Source organism: Corvus brachyrhynchos, unplaced genomic scaffold, assembly GCF_000691975.1.
Source record: "Corvus brachyrhynchos isolate BGI_N302 unplaced genomic scaffold, ASM69197v1 scaffold202, whole genome shotgun sequence".
NCBI classification, from domain to species: Eukaryota; Metazoa; Chordata; class Aves; order Passeriformes; family Corvidae; genus Corvus; species Corvus brachyrhynchos.
Window position 1 is genome coordinate 7,909,374 of NW_008238132.1, and position 26,170 is coordinate 7,935,543.

Here is a 26,170-nt window from a genome sequence, read left to right on the forward strand (position 1 = left end):
AGGGAGCTATGAATGTACTGATTGTTTAAAAAAATAATTACATGCTCTAGTGGCTGAAAAATGCATGACTTTCATCTGAATTCTGAAAGCTCTTCTGTGATTTCAGATGCTTTTACTCCTACTTTCCCTCCTTCCTTCATTCTTTAGTAGATGAGAGAGAAGCTTGGTGAGGATTTCCTTTATAAGTTTGTGTGACCAGGAAACCAAGCCAAAAAGTTGTCATCCCCAACTGGTTTTTATCCACAGCATCCTTTTGATCACAGCTTATATTCGTTCTCTAAAAACCTGATGACCTAAAACCTTGTCTTCGAGGAAGCAGGCATGAACATTGTTGTCTGGCTTTTATGAGGAGTGAACACACCTGAATAGAAGGCCCGAGGACTGCTAATATTGAGGTCACCAGCAGGAAGCATGGATAAACCTCACCCACAGCTTGGTCTGCCTCAGTCAGTCTCCTGTGGTCTTTCCTGTGCTCTAAAACTGAACTTATGTTCACATGCCCTTTTTGACACAGACATTTTTAAGAGTCAAATTCTTTTAGAAACAAGCGTAACTGTTATTCAGTTGTTAAGCACAAAACCTGAACTATTAAATGTGTAGGCAAGTGTTTTGTATACAAAATGATATGGGAGAAGTAGATAAATAACCACTTTGACAAAAATTCTGGAGATAGGAAAAGCAATGATATGGGTAATTGCTTAGTGATCTGTGTTCATGTTTAGCACGTGGATTAAAAAGTGCCAACAGTGGTTTCAAAAAGTGGTGCATGTGCATGTGTTGACACCTCAGATTCAATGGTATTTTTCCAGAAATAAATGGTACTGCCTGTGTTTGAAGGCAAGGTCCTAGCTTGCAAGCTGGTTGTTGTGATATTCTGAAGCATTATCCTGGCAATGGTCATCTTTTTGCTTTGAGTTTCATTTCCCTTTATTGCTGTGTATGATAACTAAGCCAAAAAATGGTTTTTATTCAGTTATTGACCAATGCCATTACACCGACCTCAGGCTAATAAAAATGAGGGAGGGAAAGTGGGAAAATATGGACCACCTTGAGATATTATTGTTGTGTACAGTGTAACAAGAAAGAAGAGCTCTTGTCAGGGTGAACAGCCAACCCCTTGTTCTCACTTTCCTGTTCTTTTAGACAAGCCCAGTATTGCACAAGATGGTTGGTGTATACAGGGATCAATACTATCAAGCCTTTTTTTAATGGCTCCATGAATCAGCTGGGAGATATGGGCAGCTGAACCCATGGCCAGTTGCTATAGGGACTGTATTTCTAATAAATTAAATAGTGTGAGAGTATATTTCAAGCACGGGGATCTGGCTGGCTGTGGTGTCTGGTTGTTGGTATCAGGCACTGTTCTTGCCATGAGCCAGTTTGTACAGGCAGTCCCCATACAGGGTTTGGGAGTCGGCTTCTACCAGGGACTGTTCCCAGTACATAGCTTGGATGCAGCTGCTGGTTTCTATGCCAGGTGGCCTCACTGCCGGAGGCTGGTCCCAGGCCTGTGTCACTTATTAAGGTAGGTGTGTTTCACATCTCCGAAGCACCCAGGTCATGTGGCCGTTCCTCCTGGTGGGGTATCAGATTGCCTACAGGACATTGGTTCTGAGATTTAAAAAAAAACCCCAAACCAACTAAGCCACTGGATTAAACAAGACACAGCCCTTGAAACTGTTACGCCTCTAAGCACTTCTGTTGGTTGGAGATCTGTAACAGTAAGTTTAATAACCCTGATTTTGAGACCAAAATAGTTTGAGATTCTTAAGATAACTTCAACCAGACGTCTAGAGGAGGACAGATCTCCCAGGGCCCCTGCACTGAGCAGAAGCTCGTGTGCCTGCCAAATTCCTGTGTGTGACATTGGCCAATGACCCGCAGGGCTGCAGCCAGGGCTGGAACCCAGCTGGAGCACTGAAGTTGCATTCATTGCCTCTGTGGCCAAATTCTCTAGTCAGACCTCTTTGTTCGCTTCCTGCACCACAGGAGGCCCAAACACTGGACCTGTAACTGATGTAAATACATCTTCTGGCATTCCTCAATAGCTGTCAAGATATGTTTTCTCCATGAGCCTTCGTTTCTGACACCCAGGGATGTATCTTTGGCCAGTTTGAGCAGAGCATTGCATGTCCTGTAGGTGTGGGAGATGGGACATGAATGCTTCCTTATATGCCAGCTCCTTCCCTGCTTACACCATCCTGGGGTGGCATCCTTCCAGTGGGCTTGGTGTCATTGCAGCTGCACTGTGCCTGCCAGTAAAAGTACCCAGGTTTGTTCTAATAAGTGTGACAGTCCCTTCACTGTTTCAGGCCATGTGAGAGCTTTGGTCCTGTATTTTTAAAGTCATAGAACAGTGCTAAGCTGTAGTAATGACCAGTTTTGAAATACAAGTCACCAGTCATCTGCATCTGAAACACAGACAGCTGAAGAAAGAATTCTTCATCCGAATCAAGAGCATAGCTTGAAGAAGGTCAAGGAAGTCCAGTCACAAACTGCTGTGAAGTTTTACTGAAATATTTCATCTTCGAAAAGACCTTCAGTCATAAAAATTACATTCGTGCTCCTTTCCATTCCTAAAATACTTGAAATAAGCTGGACATACAGTTGTCACAGACCTTACCCCAAGCAGTTTTCTGCCCATACATTTGGTGTTGCTGCCAAATGATTATAGAAAACTCTAATAGGTTTTGTAGGTTGTATTAAAACTTCAAGGAGGACAGAAAATAAGAAACTTCCATTTCCTAGTAAAACTGGTGATGCCACAAAGAACTATGAAGGGGAAGTGGGTGGCCTCAACAGGTTGTGAGCTCCTCTACCTAAGAAAAGCAAGGAAACTTCAGGTACAGTAATTAAATTAGTCTTCAAAGCACATTTTCAATAGAAAGTACTTTATAGCTAGAGATGCTTGTTCTATAACTGTCAAATAGGTCTTTCTGCCTTGTTCAGTTTACCTGCCACTGATAATGTAATAGGTGTTGTTTGGGCAAAGTCTTGTGGAGAGAGTCTCTTCCATAATCTTACAGTTTTTGTACAAGATGTTTCCATTTGAGTATCTGGTGGATGATTCACACAATATCTCAGTCTTTCTCTTTTTTCTGCTCCTTTACCCATTGTTTCGGGGACAGTGATGTGTCTTCTGTCAGGAAGAAATAGTAATTTCCTTTTGTTTCAACATGCAAACAAACACCAAAATTGTCATGGCTGTTTTCATCCTGCTCCAGTGTCACTTGAGAGTTTTGCTGCTGGCCTCATGAGTGGGACCAGCTGAGCATTTCAAAAGGACAGGTGGTATTTGCGTTGCTGGAGGAGTGCATGTACAGCTGCACAAGGGTGATAGATATCCCTTAGCTGTCACTGCCACAGTAACTGGGATGGGGCAGCGATGGAGTCAGAAAATGTGTTGGATGTAGCATCATTGTTCTGAGACTCTTTGGCATGGTGCTGCCCTGTGGCAGTTGTGTTCTCCTCCTGTTCCTGAGCTTGGCCCAGGTTGCTAAGCTGGGTTTTGTGTCTTGGAGCCAGGCTTTCCAGTGGCAAGGATTGTTGGACTTGCCTTGTCTTCTACAGTATGTTGTTGTTCCCTCTTGGATTGTGAGGTAATTTATATATTCTAGTTTGTTTCTTGTGTGGAGTGTCTTGTTGTAGGAGCCTCTTGTGTTTCCTATGAAAAGTTTCTTGTTTCATTTTTAATATTACTTTAGCTGTTCTCAGGATGGTTGATCTGAAATTATCCTCTGGTACAGGTCCTGTGATACTGAGGAAAAGGTGTCAGAGTATTTTGGCCCAGCCCCGAGTTGTTATAAGATTGATTGCCTTTTCAAAGCATCAGAGGATCAAGAAAGCAACAAAATTTCCTTTAAATCATGTATGCCCGGAATACCCGGGATGTAAGAGTTGTACAGCAATCTTTATAGTATTTTTCTACAAAATCTGCTGCTTTTGCTGTACCACAAGATTGCACTGTCTTACTTTGGACACAAATAGAAATTCTGCTTGGCCTCCATTGCATAAGATCTTGTAGAAACAACAATTTTAACCGTAGACTAAGAGAGAGAAGCATATTTTGAGCCAAATAAAATTAAATAACAAGTAGCTATCAATTATGCAGAAGTAACAAAAATAAACAGAACAAGATGTCTAACTTAGCTCCCTCCTTCCTATGAAACTAAATTGATTTTCTTTTCTGAAATCAGATCAGGGTGACACTGGTGTTGCTATTTGGCAAGATGATATGGTTACATATTGTCTGAAAAAATAAGGAGAAATCATCTGCTAAAGCTGAAAGTTGAAATGGAAAGGTTTCAATGTAGAGAGAAAGAATGGGATGAATGTGTGATTATCCATCCTGCCTTGCAGAGAAGCTCAGTTCTTGTTCAGTCAGTGCATATCCAGTCTTGATGCTATGAAAAAATGTAGCTGCTACATTTTTGATTAGCTTGTATAGTGTGGAGTGGCTTGCACTGTGGTGTTTCATGAGAGTTCCATTTTTCAGTCACTACCTCTATAGTGGTGACGCCATGAAGATTTTTTGCCTTTTGTTTTATACCCCTGTTATACCTTTTTTACAACTTCTGTATTCTTAGTGCTTTTTGCCTACATTCTTGGACTTGTTTGTCAAGCTGAGAGACTCAACATTTTAGAAGCTTCGTAGGTAGGGATCAGTGTGCCCCAGACCCCAAGGTCCTCTCCAGAACACATTCTGTAAACCAAGATAGAACCATGCAGGGGAAGGCTCCGTGGGGAGGGGAGCTCATTCAAGCCTCTCATTGGGGAATTTTTGATAGATATGCTAATCAGTAAAACCTATAATGTTATACCAGATCTTCTGGGGGAATTGCGGGGTGCATTTTGGTGCATTTGACCTGGACATGTGCACCTAAGGATCCTTAAAATAAATACCAAGGTCAAATCCCTTTTTCCCTTCTAACCGTGTTTGACTCTTGATTTTAAGACCAGGATAAGGCATCAGTGGAAGCAGAACTCCTAGTCCTGTGTTCTTACCTTAGACCTGCTGGTGTTTGGTACCACTGTCCTTAAGTTCTCTTGTGCAGCTGGATTGTGGTGCTGCTTTCTCTATATGTCCAGGACTGATTTAGAAGCATCTCAAACAAATGTTTTTTATCTTTGACTAGTAGTCATTTTTGTAAATATTTCCTAAACAGGACCAAGTTTGATTCTGTGTGTTTGTTTATTCAAAAACTAAGCTGCTTTTGACGAAAAAATATTTCATTCTTGAGACCCAGTAATAACTTGACTCAATTTGGGGAAGAAAAGAGAGTAGGAATTTAAGAGCCAGAGCTGAGACTTGAAACTTTCCATAAACACCGAAGAGGAAGACAACAGAAGTGGAGCTTTTTGTTCCTTAAAATATGTACAAATTTTGCAGTATGCAGTTGGGAAAAGATCACCTGACATTGAATTCAGATAGCCTGCAATGGTCATAACTTCCTTTTTCAAACATATTTTTCTCTATGCTTATTTCACAGCAGTAGATAATGAACCTTTGTTTGTCTTAAATGCCAAAACCAATTCCTGTCTGTTAAAAGAAAACAGAGCCTAAAGGATTTAGTGTCCCAAGTAACAGAGCAAGAACTTTGTAATTGTGAGGTATCAAGGTAAGTGCAACTGCACTTTGGGGAGAAGCCTTAATGTGGGAAATACTTTCCAATTTACAAATTTGGAGGGTAGCTGTTGAGTGCAGCTGTAAGGTTTTCATTGCCCTGTCTGTCACCAGGCTGCTTCGTAAATGCAAAATGTGGAGCTGGACTTCTCCCCTTCCTTCTGGTGAGGGACAATGCACATGCACAAAGCTGCCCTGATACCACTGTAATGGGAGTGGTGGGAGAGTCTTGGGGTTTAATGGTTTGTCTTCAGCCTGTTACTTCCATTTGGATAGACCTGTTATTACCAAAACACTGTGTTCTTTCAGTTTCCTTGTCTGAGCGTTACTGAACCAGACATTCATTGCCATCCTTACTGCAGGCTTTGTATCATTTGTACTTTATATCCTGTTCCCTACTGCTTGTTCTTCCCAATTGTGTTCTAACTCCTCTCAACTCAGTCTCTCATTTCCTCACCTTTCTGCTTGTTAATTCTCTCAGTGACCCTCCTCTTATCAATTTGGAATTCAAAAAAGGCAGGCTGTCTCCTTCCTGCATGAACTTGGAGCAGCTGCACATCCTTGCTAATACTGTTAAATATCAATATCCAAGTCACCTTATATGAAAGTGAAATGAGGCAGCTTGGATCAGGAAAATCACTGACACCAGAAATTGGTAAAAACCACCTTGTGCATTGGTGATGTGAAAAAGCCTTTACTGTGTTTAGCTGGTTTTATCTGCAAGGTGTTGCCTTCTAAAAACCTGAAGTACCCACTCTATCCTTCTGTGGTCCAGCAGCAGTCCACAATAATTCCCAGTTTATTACTAGGATTTTTTAAACCTGTTGAAATATTATTAAAATGCATTGAATTGTTATGAGTAATTGAGAGACAGTGAATGTGTAATGCCTCCTAGGCATGAGGGAGTGGGATGGGAAGATACAAGCAGTAGAGAAATGAAAATCAAATGGGTAGAGTTTCTTTCATTTGCAGTGGTTGGGGAGAATGGCAATATTTGCCTTTGCCTTGGTGTTTCAAATCTGGCTTGGTGAGGAAGGGAGCATCAGCTGCTTGAGGAGGAACGTGGGCTACCTCTGCAGTTGCTTGTGGGGGGTGAAAATGCTGAAGGCTTTCTACTGACAAGGAGAGGTGACCTTGGTAGCCTGGTACCTGCTGGTTAAAGGGTGTTCCTGAAAACAGAAGTACAGGGATGCAAAGGGATGCACCTTTCCCACAAACACATACATATCTCAAGCTTATATTCTTGCCAATAGCATGAGTAATTTTAAAAGGCTAAGTCTAGCAGGACTTGTAAATCGCTGTCAGCGCTTGTTGAACCAGATGCTGGAGCCAAAACTCTGGGGAGAGAAATAGTGTGGTTGAAATGTGTGTAAAAATAAAGGGTGCCAGAGGAAGAGACAGTGTGGGATGACTGGGAGAACTGTTGGGAGTACAGAAAGATGTCTCTAAGCTTTTAAGTGCGTGGCTTGGAAGTAGGCTACTGGACTGTCTTCTGTGGTTCCTATGTCCTAAATAGAATTAATGGTTGACCACTGGGAAAGGTATGACATAGATCCTCAGCATTCAGTGGCTTTTTAATTAGCATGCAGCTGCCATACCATGAACCTTTGCTTCCTTCTACAGAAATATTTTCGTTCCAAAAATTGATCAAACAAAACCATTAAATACTCTGAAAAAAAGAAAAAGTGAGTAGGAAAAGCAAAGACAAGCCTTGACCTTTCAGACTTAAGAGTGTGAAGTGAGTATTTTAAAGGTACGGTGCTAGGGGGAAAGGATGCATTTGTGAAATGATATGGTTGTGCATTTCCAACAGCCTTTGTTAGCTTGTACTTATTTACACTGAGCAGTGCAGATGATGCAAATGTGTGTACTTCCAAAGCAACCCATTTGTTCACTACAGTGTTTGAGGTTGTAACTGTTCTCAGTCTTTCTTGTAAACTTGCTGTTCCTGTTTGTTGGTGTTATTTAGAGCAAACTGTCCATCTGATCTATTTTCAGGGTCAGATCCTGTCCACAGAACAACTCTGTCTAATATTTTCTGCCTCCTCCCCTCCAACTGGAATAAAAATTGATTCTAAATAATGCCCTTCACGTGCACTGCCTCCCTCTGATGCTCAGTAGTTGGGATATCTCTCAATTAAGTAAACTGCTTAACCTACTGCAGGCTCTTAATAATTTACATTTCTTGATAACTGCTCACAAACTGCATACATCCCTCCAAAGTTCACCGTGTGTACCTGACAAAAAGACACAATTTACTTCTATTAGGTATGACATGTGGAAGATTCTTAGTAGACTGTCAGGTCATTCCACCTGGATGTTTTCAGCATGTCTCAGATACCAGGACAGGAGAGTGGGACGAGGAACTGCTTAGCACAGCAGAACACACATGGATTGTGAAAGCAACAGAGTGGGTTTTAGTCTGTGGGACATGTATTTCATGGCTTGAGGTAACTGGACACGTCCTGTCTTTGCATGGTAATTTAACTGTCTGTAAGGAAAGCTATTCCTCCCCTCCCTGCCCTCTTGTGTAAGAAGTAATCCTGTCTGACCTGCAAAAAAGTTGAGCCAGAATTACAAACATGATTTTATTTTTCAGACAGTGCTGAGCCTGCAAGGCCACAAGATCAAAAAGGACCCTTCTCTTATTTACTGTCTTTACCCCACCTCAGCTCATCTTTTTCCCCAGCAGATGCTGTGAGCAGATTTTATGCTTTAACTAATAGCACAAGGATTTACTGGCCCAGTGGGTTGTCTCTAGCTGTCTTTTACCTTGTGTTACCACTTAAAATCTGGTGTCCTCTGCCAAGGTCAGCAATAGATCTGGTCTGCTTCAATCTGCTACCACTCTGCTTACAATGGCCCTTGAATAGGCCAAGTCATTACTTCAGGCACCTTTCTTTGCACTGCCCATGCCTATGCTAACTAGTAGTCTTGTGTTGGAAGGCAACATCCACAGATGCAAATGCCCCATTCCTGAAAGCATTCTAGGCCAGGTCGGATGGGGCTCTGAGCAGCCTGATCTAGTCAAAAGTGTCCCTGCCCTTGGCAGGGGGGTTGGAAGTAGGTGGTCTTTAGCTCTCTGGTAAGGAACTTCATCTTTATTCAGGATGGGGAAAGTTGGTAAGCTTTTTCCAGTGTTCATGTACAGTTGCCCACTATTTAAATCAGCAATGACTTTGACAATCCTTGCTTTGAAAATACTCTCTCTTGAATCCCTGATTCCTGTAAATATATAAATACTCTATTTATTACCTCTATTGTAATCACCATGTTCAGTAGCATGACCTAGTAAGTACTTAATACTTTTGAACTTGAGGATGTTACCTTTTTTATTAGCTTGAAATAAGATTTACATGTGGGATGCTGCCAAGCAGAGAAGCAGATCTTTAGAGATTACTTTATCTGACAACCTCAAATCTATTTCTTCCAAGATAATACTGGTATTTTCCCTATGAATGGCAGCAGTAAAAATCTGGAGGATGCAAGCTGAGACAGCATCTGGACAGGAATTGCAAAGGACTCTTCTTGTAACCCTCTAAAGAAAAATGCCAGTAAAGTAATGTAGTAATAAGGTGCCAGCAAAGAGGTTTTTATAATATTTGCTGCTTTTGCCATGAACCAGAATCTCTGTCCCTTATAGCAAAGAGGAAGTTACCAGTGAGACAACAACTAGGTAATTGAACTGAAGTTGCTACAGGCTTTATTGGTTTGGTCAGTCACCTAAGCAGTGGTCTCCTATCGGGACTGCACTGCAATATGTTGCACCATTTCACATATTTAAATAATGCATTTTTTTGTACCTGAGGAGAGTCGGTCTTCTGTCCTCCCTATGCTTCTGCAATAGACATGGCTTTCCTGTCCTGTCTTCACAAGGAGAAAGTTTGATGCAAATGGTCAAGGTTTATCCTGGTATCTGATAGCCTCTGCCTATTGCTCTCCTTTATAATTTTCTTTCTACCTCTCTTGCCAGAAACACATGGTTCTGGGATTGCCCCTGAGGGCTGTGGCTGACAAATCCTTTGTTCCCTCCCCTAATGATTTGGACTAGATGCCTAACCCAAATTAGCAGATAAGCTGATTGGGTCTGGAGAGATGTGAAGTGCAGGAGAACTTACCAAGCGGATAGCAGTGTATTGCAAAGAGAATCTAATATTGATAAATATATTTTTTTCTCTTTCATCCATAGTCTGTAAGTTTCTAAATCCTGCCAGCACGAATAAAACCGTATACAACTGCTGCAAATAAATGCTGCTAGGGTACATGCGGGAAGAAGATGCATAAAGAAAAGAAAGATAATGCTCTTATAATTTAACAGGTTTGTCTGTGTCTGGATTGCTGCATTTAGTACAGAAGATGCCAGTTCAGACAGGATATTGCCTCATTAGAGGGATTGGAAAGCAGGTAAGGGGAACAAAATACAAGAACAGCTCTTCCAAGAGACTGGAAAGATTGATTACCTTAAAGAAGAGGCATGTAAAAAATGATACAAGTATACCCAGCAACTAACCAGTGGAGAAGGTAGAGATAACAGAAAATCTAGTCTTGTAACAGGAGAGCAAGAGGATGTTCACTGAAATTTGCTATTAACTATTGTAAACATGATAGAATAAAGTTACTACAGTATGAAGTTGAATGCTGAAAAATTGAAAAGCTACAACTAGGCCACATGAAAGAAGTAGCTGGATATAAAGAGGCACTGCATGTTTGAGATAGATTTTTGTAAAAATAAATTTTGTAAGTAATAAAACCTAAAGTTTAGGATGGAATATTCAGTTTCACAGTACCAGTTTGAAGATGGTTTCTGTTCAACTCTGTTGATTTCCATCTCCCCATGCAACCCCCACAGGAATGCAGAGATGACAAACTGACTGTCATTTAAGCCCTTGAAATGCCAGATCATCTCTAAATTACGGAGTCAGAGGTTTGGGCTTTGCTGGCACCTCACAACACACTCTGCAGTATGCATGATAAGAAGAAACCTGAGAGCCTTCCGTAAAGCACTTCAGGGCTGCAGTTCCTTTGCAGCTTTTGTACAAACCTTTCAGGACAGGGTTGTGTTTGTGTACCTTTGCCCTACTTTCTTTGTCCCTTTTTGCTGGCATTACTTCTGTTGGCCTTTCTGGTTTCCTTCCCAGAGTACTGAAACTCCCCAGCCAAAGTTGTCCTGCTGGGTCAGAGGCTTCTTACCTCCTCTAGAAGAGCAAAGCCTGCAGGAGTTGTGTTTGTGTGAGGACAGGGAAAATATCTCTGAGTCAGGCTGCCCTGAGAGGAAAATGGCAATGAGCAGAAAAGCTGAGGGAACATTTTATCACTCATGAATAATTGTTCAAGTTCAGCTGGAGGAACTGGAAATTCGATTCCTCTGCAGAAAGTCCTTGATGATGCCTCAAGGAGAGCATTTCCAGAGGCGCTTTGGTGTGGCCTAGAGCACACAAATGCATTCCAAGTAGATATGTTTGTTGTCTCTGAAAAAACAGTGCTGTAATTGTTCAGCAGTATTTAAAAACCAAAAGCCTATCTCTTCTTATAGAGGGTGTTTCAATAAGCTTTCAGCACCTTCAGCTGCGTGTGACCAGCTGATTGTCCTATTTACTGTCTAAGGAATTTACCTATGCAGTACAGGTACGGGGGTTGGATTTTGGTTTGGGATTTTGTCATGGTTAAACTTCAGGCAGCAACTAGGCACCAGACAGCTGCACACTGAGTCCCCTCATGGTGGGATAGAGGAGGGAATCAGGAGAGTAAAAAAAACCTGTCTTTATCTCAGGGCTTGAGATAAAGACAGTTTAATAGGCAAAGCAAAAGACAGGCACACAAGCAAAGATAAACAAGGAATTCAGTCACTACTTCCCATCAGCAGGCAGGTGTTCAGCCGTTTCCAGGAAAGTAGGGCTCCATCATATGTAACTATTACTTGGAAAGACAAAATGTCATCACTCCAAACATCCCCCACTTCCTTCCTCCTTCCCCAGCTTTACATGCTGAGCACACCACCATATAATATGGAATATCCCTTTGGTAAGTTGGGGTCAGCTGTCCCAACTGTGTCCCCTCCTGTCTTCTTGTTCACTCCCAGCTCACTCGTTGATGGGGTTGGATGAGAGGCAGAAAAGGCCTTGGCTCTGTGTAAGCCCTGCTCAGCAATAACAAAAACATCTCTATATTATCAACACTGTTTTCAGCACAAATCAAATCACAGTCCCATACCAACCGCTGTGAAGAAAATTAACACTATCCAGCAAAAACCAGCACAGTTGTTTTGGGCTTTTTTCACAAAGAATAAAATCAGAGAAACAATTTATTAAAGCAATTGTTTATATAGTAACAGAAAGAAGTGTTTGCATTGAGAGTTAATGACTTTATGGGAAATCTATGGGTGTTGGGCCTTAATAGCTGCTTGCTTCAAAAATGGTTTATTTGCACTGGCATATGATGCTCTTCTCAAAATCCACGAAACACAGGGTTTCCCCTACAACTTAATGTTACATGAATTAAATGTTGAGTACTTTCTGACTGAATGTGGTAAATAAACTGTCAAGGCAAAATAACGCTTTTAGAGGTTGTGCATGGTCTTCCCTCTTTGCATCTGGGATCCTATTTTCCTTACACCAGGATTCTGAAATATCTTCAATGAATGGCTATACTATGTTTAATAGTCAAATACCTTGCAAGAAGCAGTGAAGTAGTTAATGATTTAATTTAGTCTCCTGCAATGAGTGATGTAGATGACTTAGGTCCAGAAATTAAAATGCTGAGAGAGGGCATCATTCTATATGTGTGGAAATGTGGCTTTCTTTCTCTGCAGTAAAGGCATACTTTACTAGATGTTACACTGGATAGTTAATCAAACATTTATATGAAAAATAAGTTGAGGTCTAAGGGTATGACTTAATTTAGTGCTTGGGATCAAATATCAATCTTTTCCTGTAAATTACTCTATACGTGACTATAGTTTATTAGAAATGCCATACTAGTAGTATGTATATTGAAAATGAGGATGTTCAGCTTTGACTTCACAGAGCCACTTTTTTATCAGTTGAACAATGCATTCATTTTTATGCAGAGTGAAGCATGTGTAACTTAATTATCACTAAGTTGGAGCTTTGGAGAAAAAAAAAAAGCGTTGTGTTCTGCTGGACAGATGTTCCTACCAGGCAGCTGGAAGCAGGACAGTGACCTGGTGGGTTCTAGTTCTTCACCTTTGCTATATGGGCAATTTATAGGGTCGTAGGAGGTTTCTTTCTTTCAAATTCTGGATCCACTAGGTATTTTTAGCATGGTTCCACTGAGTCACTTATTGCATAGCAGGCCTGCATTTTAATCTAATGAGGATCTTTCTAATAACTTCCATTACTGAAACATTTGAATGTGGGAAGGAGGTGAAAGTAATTGGATTGCAATAATTAAATTAACCAATGCAATTACCTTCAAAAGGTTGTGTGTTTATGCTTCCTGAATGCAAACAGGAATTGATCAGTACAGGCAGCACCAAAGCTGCATCTGTTCTGGAAGTAAAATCCTTTGGTGGGGTATGGGTGAAGGAGATCTGTGAGTAAGAGGGAGATGAAGATCATTTTGTTACCCCAAAGATCTGTAAGGAAGACTGATGCACAGTTTTTAATGACATATTTAATTTTGAAACTTTGCTTGGAAAGAAGTCCCAGCATGATGTAGCACTTGTTGTTTAATACTTTCCAAAGCTGAAGGTTGATGCTTACTGGGAACTTCAGCCCAGCATTTGCCTGCATTTGCAGAATAAGTTAGCTTCCCTACAGCATTTTTGCTGGAATGTGACATAGTCACTGCACTGCTTCTTATGACACATGATGACAACTGCTTTTGTGGAGCTGCTGAAGACCTGAGGCAGCCCAGCTCTCTGAACCTTGTTCTAGTAACCTCAACATAACGGAGTATTTCTCTGTGGTTGTGACTTATGGTTCATTTTTTGGGTCTCTACTTGACCAGAGTTTCTGAAGTGGAAACTGGTCGGAATCCGGTTTTCGTCCAGTGCCTGAAGAGCAGAGCTTGCACTGCTCCTGGGCATGTGTACTCAGGTAACTGGAAAAATCACTGAACTGCATTTCTCATTGTCCAGAAAACTGAAAAATGGGTGGAAACTGTTTCACAGCTGCGTAGTAAAGCTGTCATGGTTTTTTTTTTGAGTCATAAAAATTCATTTCTTCTGAGATTGTCTCCTATGAATCTTTGTTTTCTAGTCACTTCCCACGAAATACTCAAAAAGCCTTCTATGTAAACCAAAACTGTGTTAAATAAATTGGTGTCACTTTCTCTGAGGTCCAAGTATAACTGATGGATATAACACCCTGAGAAACCTATGCAATCCTCTAGCTGCATAAAACCTACCAAAACATTGACATTTTCCCTATTATGCAATGTGCATCTGCATTTAGTTTAGCAGCATGAATTAAATGGGGAAGCATCTTATAAAGCGTGGTTTGACTGCTTAGTAAGCTTTGTGTGAAAAAAATCCTGCCTTTCAGTCCATCTGCGTGCTTGTTTGGCACTCTGTTTAGTGCAATGTTTTTTTATATCACTGGGTGGAATTGACAGTGCACTTGAATGTTCAAGTGCTCATGAGACTCCTTCCTCCCTCCCACACAGCTGGTGCCTGAGGTGCTGCTACCAGATCCAGCAACCACCATGTGTGTTTTGGTGTGCTCCCTGTGCTATTCACATCCAGGACTGTGTGCAAGCCTTGCTTGGTTCACCTCCCTTGCCATGATCCTGTTTCTCTGGTGCTTCTGAGCTTAGTGCGTGAGGGTTGCTGGATTGGTGACAATGGCAGCAGTGTTTTGGATACAACAGCAGGATGTCAAAGATGCTGGCTGTTGGGAGCTGGCCCAGGTTCCTCTTGAAGTCAGATCTTACTGCTCCTATGGTTTCATAGCAGGGCTTGAGAGATACAGAGTAAGGAGTGCAGTTATTATTCAAAAGGCTTTTATTTTATAGGAAGCCCAATGGTGAGTTACAGACCAAGGTTACAGTGAGGCTATTGTATCCTCTAGAAATGCCTTTGTGAAATCGCTGCTGAGAGAACCTCTCTAAAACAGCCCTGAAATAAAGTCCGTTCTTCAGAACTCTCTAATCTTTTCCCCACACATTTTCCCCTTTTCCTGAGCTTGTAGCTCTTGCACTTTATTTTAGAAACTGAACCTGCTCTTTTGTAATACAAAAGAACCTAGACCAGATCTACAGTGATCATAGAATCATAGGGTATCCTGGGTTGGAAGGGACCCACAAGGATCATCAAGTCCAACTCCTGGACCTGCACAGGATACTCCAAGAATCACACCACATGCCTGAGAGCTTTGTCTAAATGCTTTTTGAACTTCAGCAGGCTTGGTGCTGTGACCAATTCCCTGGGGAGCCTGTTCCAGTGAAAAACCTTTTCCTAATATCCAACTTCCCCTCACTCAGCTTCATGCCATTCCCTCAGGTTCTATTGCTGGCCACCTGAGACAAGAGATCATCAGTACCTGCCCTTCCACTTCCCCTTGAGAGGAAGCTGTAGACTGCTCTGGGGTCCCCACTCAGTCTTCTCCAGGCTGAACAGGACCTCAGCCACTCCTTATATGGCTTCCCCTCCAGACCCTTCACTATCCTTATGGACCTCCATTGCATGCTCTCTAAATAGCTTTATATCAGTCATATATTGTGGCTGTATAGCTGTACACAGTCTCAGAAAAGGTCCAGTGAGTTAATCTTTAATTAGTTCAGCTTAAATCACACATTTGTTCATCAAAACTGGTGAAAACAAAGTAGCACCTGGAATGTGCCCCAAAATTTCAGGGTCTATGCAGAATCCTCCATCACAGTTGTGTGATAGGTTTTGTGGGAATTAATATGGGTGAGTCTGAGTGAGAGACAGTCATTCACTTCCCTGGGCCTTTGGTGTTGGGTTTGGTGGGGGTGGTGTGGAAGTACTGGGGTTTTGTGTTGATTTTTCTTTTGCTTTTTATTTAGTGGACATAGGATAAGGACTGTTATATAAAGTCCTCTTGTTGCCTGAGGCTTTGGCACTTACTATTGCATTTCTATTTGTTTTCCCTGAAACACGAGCTGACCCAGAAACTGGTTCTGGTTTTGACTTTTGCTTTCATATACTTTCTTTCAAAAGTTATTGGAGAGATGAAACTCCTCATCACTGGTTCCAGTACACTGGCAGTGGTTCATGAGCTGCCACTAAGCATGAGAGATACTTTATTCACAGTAGGGTTCCATGTCACTAACTGGTGGAAGTCAGAATCTCTTCACATCTCTTGCCTGCAAAAGTCCCTGGAGATGGTGGGGGATTTTTAGTATTGTATAATTCAGTTTAATGCAGTTGTTAAATAATTTTCTTTATCCTACTTCTAATGACAGTGTGTCTCTGCTAAAGGCAATAAAGCGTCAGTGGTGTACTTGGACTTCAAATGCTACTATTGTCACATTTATTTATTGGCGTCAGGTAGAGCTTTTGCTGTCACAAATGCAGATGTTTAGTTTCTAGAGAGACATGTCTTTTGAATACTTCTGAAGTATCTGTTATTGGATATTTAGGAATAGGTGGTGTTTCTTTTCAACACTAAAGAAGTCTTCAGTGTACTGATGGTAAGAATATGTGCTAATACTCCATTAGGTATGCCTGAAACCTCACAGATTGCACTAACCCTTATATAATATTATCCTAATATCTTTTGTTTGGTGTGTTGTTTTTCCTTTTTCAAAATTGTTCTGAAACTGTGTTAAATCAGTTCTGTCGTTAGAACAGCGGACAGTAGGAAATGTTTATTTTTAACTATGTCATTTGCACTGTTCACATACCCTCCTTTCCCAAGGAGATATAACGTGCAAAGGATCTCTGAATAAGCCTGATGACTTTAGAAAGTGACAGATGAAAGTTTCTATACCTCTGTAATTTCTGTCCTCACTACAAATAAGAATAAAATGATAAAATAATAAAATAAAAACTTAAAAATAATTTCACATCTCATTTGATGCTTACTGGTCTTGGTCACTCAGCAAGATGAGAGAAAATAATGCCGCAGTATATGGTCCAAGGTATAAACAATAAGGAATACATTAAAATGCCATTTAAAATAATTTCCTGAAGCCCAAGAATACCTAAAAAATAATATAGTAAATTGTATGTGTTGAGGGTTACCTCTGCTCTGTTATACTCTGGTGTATGTCTGGGGCATGAAGGTGATAATATTAGAGAAGTGCATCTCAGCAAAGAGAAACTTTTTAAGAGACAGGAGTGAGAAAGGAAAAAAGAAAAAAAATGAACAGGAGAGGAAGGATCTGTTATGGGAAACAGATATATTCAATTTCCTCACTCAAACTGTAGAACTAGAACTGGTGGGTTTATGGATATTCTGGAGAAGTGGAGTGTTATAGGGATCTTGGTTCTTGAGGTAATGAATCTCCCTACCACAGATTTCACAGTATTGCAACATACAAATGTCTTCGACCAGTGCTTTGATGCATCAATATGTCTGTACTGTATGCAACACCAGAGTTTGTCTTTTGCCTTAATTTCATGCAAGGCACAAAGGAGCCCTGCCTATGAGTCACTCACAGAAACTCAACTCCAACACTCCAAGTGACACTGAGTTTTCCAGCAGTGAGGTGATTGCTCAGGCCGGAGTAGGGATAGAGAATCTCGCATCCAACCTGGCGGCATTGTACAGATTTTCATGGGGCACAGTGCAGCCTAGATGCACAAAGTTCAGCTTGTATGAACAAATTGTTTTTATCGTAAATGAGATACCAGTGCCTGAATAAGTTTCTGTAGATGGTGATGTACAGAGCTGCCATGCTGAGGCGGACGTGCTGCTGTTGACAGGGGCACCTCCATGAGTAGTAGGTGCTCAGGTGAAGCCCACCTCCTGCACACCTGCACAGCCTGGCAGTGTGCTTGAGACCTGCTGGTACCTCCACAGCCACCTGGACTTGAGGCACATTCTCTTCATCATAACAGAGAGAAGCAATTTTTCTTTTAAAATATGCAATTTTCACATCCCCTTAATATATGAAGACATAGCCTGTCTTTTGTATGGCAAAATTATTTCTGTATGGCCTGTCTCATTTAAAAATGAATCATCTCTGTTATGAAAAGACTAGAAGAATATCCATCGATTTGACAGCTTCTAAAAATCTTTCCAAGTCAATTCACTGGCAACAAAATGAAAGGACAACTAATTTCCATGGTGATGCTGACCGAATCACTTTAGAGCCGCTGAAGAATGAATGCTGACCTGGGTGGGTGCTGTTTAAGTCCAGTAACCATGCAAGCAGCAAGCAGTCCTTGTGCTGGATATCCATAAAAAAGCTTATTTTCATTCATGCTTGGTTTTTTTTCTTTGTATTCTTTAGAAGCTCCAAAAGCTCTGAGTTTTACATCTAGTGGGTAGTGTTCTGTAAAGAAGTATACAGAAACGTGTAGAACTGCAGCTGAAAAAGGACATGCTCTTCCAAGAACATTTGGCTTCTCCCAGATTGAGTAGTTGATGTGGTTTGTTCTTTAGCCCAAATCTACTTTGAGAAAAAGTTAGCTAGAAAAGGTTACTGAACTGAGGTCAGTTTTCCTTCTTTCAATAAAATGTTTTGTCTCTTTCAGTGATCTTAAGAGAAGAAAACTCTGAATTGTCGTTTCCTGACATAAGGAATAATTTTCATGCTTTTAGATGAGCTTATACATAGATATTGGAATTCCATTATAATGCTTAATATAAATTTTAAATGTTTGCTTTAAAGACATGCAGAGTAATCATCCTTAATTATAAAATAAATTGTTTACAAGATCTTTTATTTTCCTTTATTTAAAATCATTTAGTGGGGAGATAGTTATTTCTCTAAAGAGTTACATGAACTGATGTGCTGGTTATGTTCCTTTTTGCACACCTTACAGTTAGATGACATCTTTTCATTGTATTTTTATTCTTAGAATGCTTTTTTTCTCGTTTAGTTCTCATTTAGTCCCATGATTTAGCCCTTGAATGAAAATATATTTGACTACACTAAGAAACGAGCATACTGTGTACCTATAGAAAAGGCATATATTAGTAAAAGTAGTTTCACTCTTAGCACAACCTCCAGCAGTTTGTTTTTCTTTTTACAAACATAGAAAATATGTTTTGTTTCATTATCATTCATCTGAAAGTCTTAACATTGATGTAATTGTTAAATTAATTAGTAGTTCTGCAGTGGGTACAGTTTAATAAACAATAAAAAAACCTACCCAAAGCATCCAAATTATTGCCATTTTTGGAAATAAAATTCATTTTTTATTTCCTCCAGCTTTTGAAAGATCTGTTCTTCTACATAGTCCTTTCCTAGCAAGCTGAATTATCTGTAAGATGTTATACTGGATTTATTATTTGCCAGAGCCTCAGAGTGGAGAGGAGAGGCATTGTTGAAGCCTGAGGATTTTGAAATTGATAGCACTCAAATACATAGATTGGGATGGTCAAGAAAGACAGGTCTCTCACAGGTGGACCTCCTCAGGGCAGTTTCATATTGAATTATTTCAGCTCCCTGTGATTCATCCCATTATTTTTTTGTGCACACTCATTCATTCCCACAGTAACCTCACTTGTCAAGGACAAACACATTCGTAAGAGCTCATCCATTTGGGAAACAGAGTGGTTGATGTGCTTCTGGAGCTTCTAGTCAACAGCTATGGTCAGCTATGGGGAGAAATGACAGAAGGATTTGTCTGTCCCTCTCATGATCAAAGATACGTCAGCATTGTTATTGGCTGCTGAATTGTGCCTTATAAAATTTTTGGTGGCTTTGCTTCAGAGCTGCTGCTGTGTTCAACACAAAAAGGCCACTAGACTTAAGAGATAATTATAGTGAATGTTACATGTTTTCAGTAATTTGTGAAAGCTTTCTAGCCTTGGGACTTGTTAACCCAGTGAGGTGTTAGTTTTTAGAGCAACATACTGTGTCAAAGTGTCTGCTTGAGATATTTCTACAATGATTCAGCTTGTGTAGTGCCCAAATACCCAAGGTCTCTGAATTACTTGCTGCAAAAGGAGTTTGAATGCAGGGTAAGATAATCAGGAACCTGATTTTGGATATATGCAATACAGGCAGCCATGATGGTGCAGCCTTTAGTTTGAAGGACAGATTCCTAGTTTTGGAATTGCTTTATTATGCATGGCATCTCAATTCAGACTATATTTGTGTATGTAATGCCTTAGATCAATTTATATTATATTTTATTAATTCATTAATTATATTTATTATATTTATATTATGTTTATTATATTATGGTTTTGCTCTGAACTTGTACCAACTAAAGAGGGCTGCAATCTGCTTTTTTAATAAAATGAGGTAACAGTAGAAATGATCATATAGTCTTTTCCATAAGCTGTTTTATGTACTACATGTTTTATGTACTAGAAAGAGCCATTCTTGCTTGTTTCTTTTTCCTTAGTAGTATCAAGCACAAGTTATGGAAACAATGCTTTTTTAGATCCCTCCTGTATCTGCTGTTGCATAGTAACTTTGGTGGAAAAGGCTAAATAGAAGTGGGTGATGGGTCGAAATCTATTGTGCTATGCTAACATGGTGCTGTCTTGGATAACTATGTTTTCTAGAGAAAACATCCAGTGTAAATCAATGAAGAGTGGAATACAGTGTTATATGGAGAATTTTCTAGTTAACGTTGGGTGTCATAAGGATTAGAGGAACAATAAGGCAGGTAACAGGTGGCCGTAATTGAGGTGACAGTGGGCTATGCAGGAACAAGAAAGACGTTAATGCTGCTTTAACTGTTGACACTGTTACTAGACATGTTTTGATGAAATTAACTGATGAACTGAAGTTAAGAGAGAACTTCAATTACAAAGAGGCTTCAGACTGGACCAAAACAAGAAAATGGCAATGAAAGGTGACATAATAAATATTTAATGACCCAGATGGTACATCAGTCCAGATCCTCTGCTCTGGAAATAAGCAACAAATGTCTCAAGTGTCTGAAGGGCATGGATTGAGTAACAGGGATCTGACAGTATGATATGATCATGAGAAAGCAAAAATAATCCTGAGATACATTGGGAAGATCTTCTAGTAGAGAGGAAACTGCTGATGAGTTTGTGGGGAGCACTGTGGGGTGCTAAGTGCCTGTTCAAGGACAACAACTCCAAACTGATGGGGCAGAGGAGACCTGCAAGGCTGCTTGTCACCTTGGTCATCCTTTTCAGAGAAGAATGAGAGTTCGGCTTCTTCATGCTCATGGCTTCTTCTGATAGCACTCTGCATGCACTGAGGAGAGGGAAAGGTCCTGAAGCTGAGGAGCTCATTGTTGGCACAAATGGACGTAATCTCAGTAATTAGCAACTGAAAATCTCAGAAGCTCCTTCTTTTTCTTAGAGGCTTTCCTGAAGCAGAACAATGAAACAACAGGCAGCAGGTGGGCCAAGGCTTACCCTGAGAGCAGGGGGAAGGCTTCTGCAGAGACTGGAAGTGCTGATACAGGAATGCTCTACTGGGCTACCTGTGGTGTCCCAAATCCTCATGTGAAGTGTTGAATGAGCAGTCATGTTCAAGTCTTTGTAAAGGCAAAGGACAGCCATAGCTGTTCCCAAATACTGTTGAGATATGTTCAGCCAAGGTGTTGAATACTACATGGAACCAAGGAGTGGTCTACTCTCATCACCTTACAGGGGTTGAACTGAGGTAGATGTATCAGGCTGGTGTAGGAGTTCACAGGTTTATTTTCCCTCTTAGCAAAATAATTTAATTTTGAAGAACATCTAGTACATTCATCATGACCACTTTGCTTTCGTTCAGTCATGGTTATTTTTTTAATTCTTCCTCACATGTATGTTGTGGTTCTTTCTTTTACAGAACAGTTCGTGTCTGGCTGAAGAGAGACAGTGGGCAGTACTGGCCCAGCATATACCATGCAATGCCATGTAAGTATAAGGAGATGTTCAATATCTACTGTGGATTTGCAAAATGGCTTTTCTGGTTTTGATGAAGCTTCATGCTTATGACCATTTGCAAGCTTACATCTTTGTTTCAGATGTTATTCTTGAACAATCCTCTTGGTATTGGTGAAGCTTTACCAAGTTACATGCTAATGCTTCTGAGAGGCATCAGAGATTACAGCAGTAAAAGGATACAGACATGTTAGTAAGGGATGAGCATTTAATGCAAACATAGATTTTAAAATGTGGGAGCTCAATATGTATTCTTGTATTCTGCCTCTAATGGAGTCCATAAAGCTTTGTAAATCTCCTGCATAAATCACTCTGCCCTTCCTACTGTATGTGCTCAGTACATTAGAGTGCAATGGTAAATGGTTTTATTTGGTAAGAACTTAATATTCCATGGCAGCTAATATGATAGAGAGGATACCAGACAGGGAGGGCAGCTCTTCCAGTTTAGAAGCAGAATCATTTTACCTCTGCAATTAAATGTGGAAAACCAAATTTCCCTGATGCATCCCTCCATTATGTCTCCTCTCCCAAAGAGAGTGTTCATTCTTTGAGAAACTGCAGATCAATGTCCATTTTTCCAAGAGAGAGTTGAAGAAATGACAGCCCTTGCTGTTTGCTGTAACCCCTGTATTGAGTGCAGGAATATAACTTTGTAGGTCGTCAGAGGCAAGCATATACTAATGCTCTTCAGTCAGCTTCAATCAGATGTGCTAGGTTAGCCTGTCTTTGGGAATCTTGTAAAGCTGACCTTAAATCCAGATTGGGGAACACATTTCAGGTCTCCTGGAGGTATTCATACTGTCTGGAGAAAGAATTATTTTAAGCTAAGATAGGTAGATTTGGAAGAGACATCTGTCCCATGATATGTAAAACATTTGATCAGTGCAAGTTTTAGTACAAGAACATCAATTTAGGACCCTAGGGCAGCCATGGTGTTTGCCTGCTTTAAGAAAACAATTATTTGGTAGAGAGGAGGACCACTCATCTTCCTTTGGTGATGGACTAGCTCATAAGAACGTGTCAGTCCCCAAAGGTACTTTCTGCTCAAGATTTTGCACAAGAAGTTATTGTGAGCTAGCTAATGATGTGGCAGTATGTGGAGCTCTGTCATGATCACTAGCAGTGGCCTGAGTTCCCTTAACCTGTCCTAAGAGGTTTGCTTTCCCCAGCCAAACTGTTATGAAATGGCTTTTCTAGCTATTTGGCATTGATACTTCTCTTTTACCATGTGGTGTTTTTGCATAAATTTGCATTTTTGAATCTCATTAGGTTCTTCTCTGGTCTTAGCAAAGCTGTGTTATTGCCAGTAATAACAGCTTCAGTGGAAATGATGGAGTAGATCCAGTTCCACTGAAGGGGGTCTGTTTCAAAGCTCCTTCATAAATTTGAACACTTGACAGTACTCCTTCACTTCGAAGGCTGGTAAGCTTTTGAGGCATGAGATACTAAAATTATTCTGTTATTCAACAATTTAAAGAATGATCAGGTATAATTAACAACTGAAGCAATGACATTACATGTAATTAATGAATTACATTATCAGCCATGCCTTTAAGCTTGGAAATCATAGAAAGGGCTCTGAGTCAGAATCTGTACAAGTCTGTGCTTAACTGGAAATGATGGTTTTGTCTGTTTCTGTGTTGATCACCATTCTGATGGTGCTCTGCTTTAGGTTCATACTGGGTTTTGTTGTTTAAAGAACAATGACTGCTGAGAGGTTCTCTATGTAAAAATGTAGTAGGCACAATGGTGCCTTTGTGCTGCTTAGCAAACTGTGAGTGGCAGTCCTACCTATAGATACCCCATTAACATGACTTGTGACTTTAAATGTGGTGATGTGTGACCCAATCTATTTTATGATGTGATATCAGGTAGCCTTAATAACTGAGTTTGCAGCCTAGGTCCTCTGGGAAATGAGAAGGATGAGGAGTTGAGTTGATTCAGTGATGTACTTTGGTCAAGTTCTGCACCCAAACAGGGTTATCAGTGCATTCTGAATGTGAAAATCATTAAATATCTGGAAAAAAGGTCAAGATTATAAATCTTTTCTGAGTTTAGAGGTAGGATTTCCCCTAATCGGGGAAGTTTTACATCCTGCCTATGGGTGATTCTATGGTCAGAAGATTCTGGACAACACAGTGGCCACATTTTTGATCATCATCTCTAGCCCATGAAAATGGAAAGAGCTGTAGCTGAAACCTTGCTAATACATTTCCTTCACACCAGTGTTGTCTCAACAGCTGATTAGAACAGACCTCTGTGAATGTGTAACCCTGGTTAGATGTGTGCTCTTGGTTACAGGTGTGACCATGGTTAGATTTGTCACTTTGGGCACAGAATTAATTAAAAAAACAACTTATCAGACACAAACTTATGAAAGGTAAAGAAATTGTGGTCAAGAGTCAAGTAAACTTTTCCAATTAAAAAAACCATCAAAACTAAGACACAAAAAGACCCAAATGCAACCAAAACCCCTATTACAGGTGTAGAATGGAGTAAAGGATTTATTGTACTGGGGAGCAGTGGAGTATCCAGTCTTTGGTGCAGATAATACACTGCTTGTGTTATGATGGTTTTCATAACTAGCGCTTTGCTTTGAACAGGAGGGTAAAAAAACTGCAAAGCAAAACATGCTCCTTTGGTCTTGAACTGTGTCACATGTAGGCACTTCAAAGTGGGGGGGGTCCCTGAAACTGCAGGTACAAAGTCTGTATTTCTCTTCTGATTCTCTCAGCCTCTAATAAAAGTAACACACTCTTGAGAGCATGAAGTATGTAATTGGGTTTTTTTCTCCACATTTCATTTTCTAAAGGCAAAAATCAGTGTGTATTTGCCCTGTATTTAAGACAAAGACTGCAGCCAGACTTATGCATCAGGAATATCCTGCTTGTCCTCTATAGTAGTTCAGATCAATCTTTTTCCAGTCTGAAATCCAAATCATAGCTAGGTACTGAAGTAGAGAGCCTTCAGAGTGCTGTTATTTTTCCTGGATATGTTTTTAAAAGGGTCTTAAATATCTTAGAATCTTAAGGTTTCAGGTTTTTGTTTTGTTTTATTTTTCCTTTTTTTTTTTTTTTTCTTCCCCTCTTTTTAATGAGCCTAAGTGCTTAATTACCTGAATATTGTTTTAATTTTACCAGAGTAAGCTGCTACAGTGTTGTTACAACTGGCACCACTGACTACATCAGTGTAGCTGGTATGGACATAGTTTTAGTGCTGACATAATGATTTTTCTAAGTGCACATGTTACTGAAGAGTTCCCTTGGGAAAATGATTATAGCACAATAAGTATCTTTACACTGCTATGATTGTGTACACACAGGTCTGGAATTCAGAAGTTACTTCTTTTGTATTTTTCTGATATTGACACAATATCAGATTGTGTCAAGCAATTGCTTGCATCATTTGCTTCAGGAGTGTTTGGGAAAAGCATACTTCAAATAGTTAATTTACCTGAGACTTTTTCTCTGTGAGCTGCTCATTGCCTTCAGAGATACTGGTAGCTCTTTCAATGTATGCACAGTGTCCAGCATTTAAAAGCTGCTGTGTAGAATATGCCTGTTCTGGCATTAAGTGCCTTTAAAATTCTTTGATGTTTATTCTGCTTAGAACTGGGGGGGAGGTTCTGTCCATTTGTTTCTACAGCTCTTATTCTGCTGCAGGCATAGAAGTCTCAATATAATAGTAATGCACCACCTTTGAAAGGGATGATTCCAGTTTGCCTTTTCTAAGGGAAAGGTACAGGAAGGAGCAATTTTGTCACTGTTACTAGGCCTGATTTAATTGTTTCCTTTCTGTCAGTTTCCTTGAACAGAAGCCTTTTCTTTATTTCAATTCAGTCAACCCTGCCAGGAAAGAAATAAACTGAGGTGCCTGCCTCGATGTGGATCTGATGGGCTTTCTGTTTATGGTAACTTGTCCTTCAGGAAACATTTAAGGAGAGAGTCAGTACTGAAGGTGGAACAAGTTTTATTAAACAGTCAATATTGACTCTTCTCTTCTTCTTCATATACCTTTGCTGCCAACTAAACTATCAAGGAAGATTTGCTAAGGTATGGGCTGTTTAGTCCTAAGTGAGACATTACTCAAATTGAGAATGTACTGGATTACAGTACTGCAAAAGAGAGGACTCCAAGCTTGTTAGTAACACAAACGTGTGACCAATCACAAAGGAGAGTAGAAACCAAGAGGGGGGAAAAAGCTGAACTAAAAGTGTATCTGACTGTACTCTATATTTATCATAAGAATATGGTTTATAAAGCACTCTAACTGTTATCCTAGCTGCAGTTGGCAATTGATCCTGAAAAATAATTCCTGAAGGTGTCTGTTGGGACAGCAGGATTCCCAGCTGCATGCTGCTGTGTTGGGCAGTAAAAACAATTCCTGCTTTCTGAATGTAATTTCACAATTTTTCAATTAAACCAAGCATAGCTCTTGAATTCTTGCAAGGAAATCTGGTTTTAGCCTTGATATAAACCCTGCCAGATCCTTGAGGGAGCATACTGTGACCGTCTTGTGTGCAATTTAAGGAAAAATCCTGATGTTTATTAGAGTAATGTCAATGTAATCAAGCAATGGGTAGTTTTAG

At 40.2% G+C, this 26,170-nt stretch overlaps 1 protein-coding gene across 1 annotated transcript in view; it reads left to right on the forward strand.

Annotated features, from left to right (window-relative positions):
- WDFY2 (WD repeat and FYVE domain containing 2) overlaps positions 1-26,170 on the forward strand; it is a 69,018-nt gene that overhangs the window by 11,164 nt on the left and 31,684 nt on the right. The window contains exon 3 of the mRNA XM_017733666.1: positions 21,488-21,555. Coding sequence (XP_017589155.1) covers positions 21,488-21,555 — 68 coding nt within the window. The remainder of the gene's footprint in view (positions 1-21,487; positions 21,556-26,170) is intronic.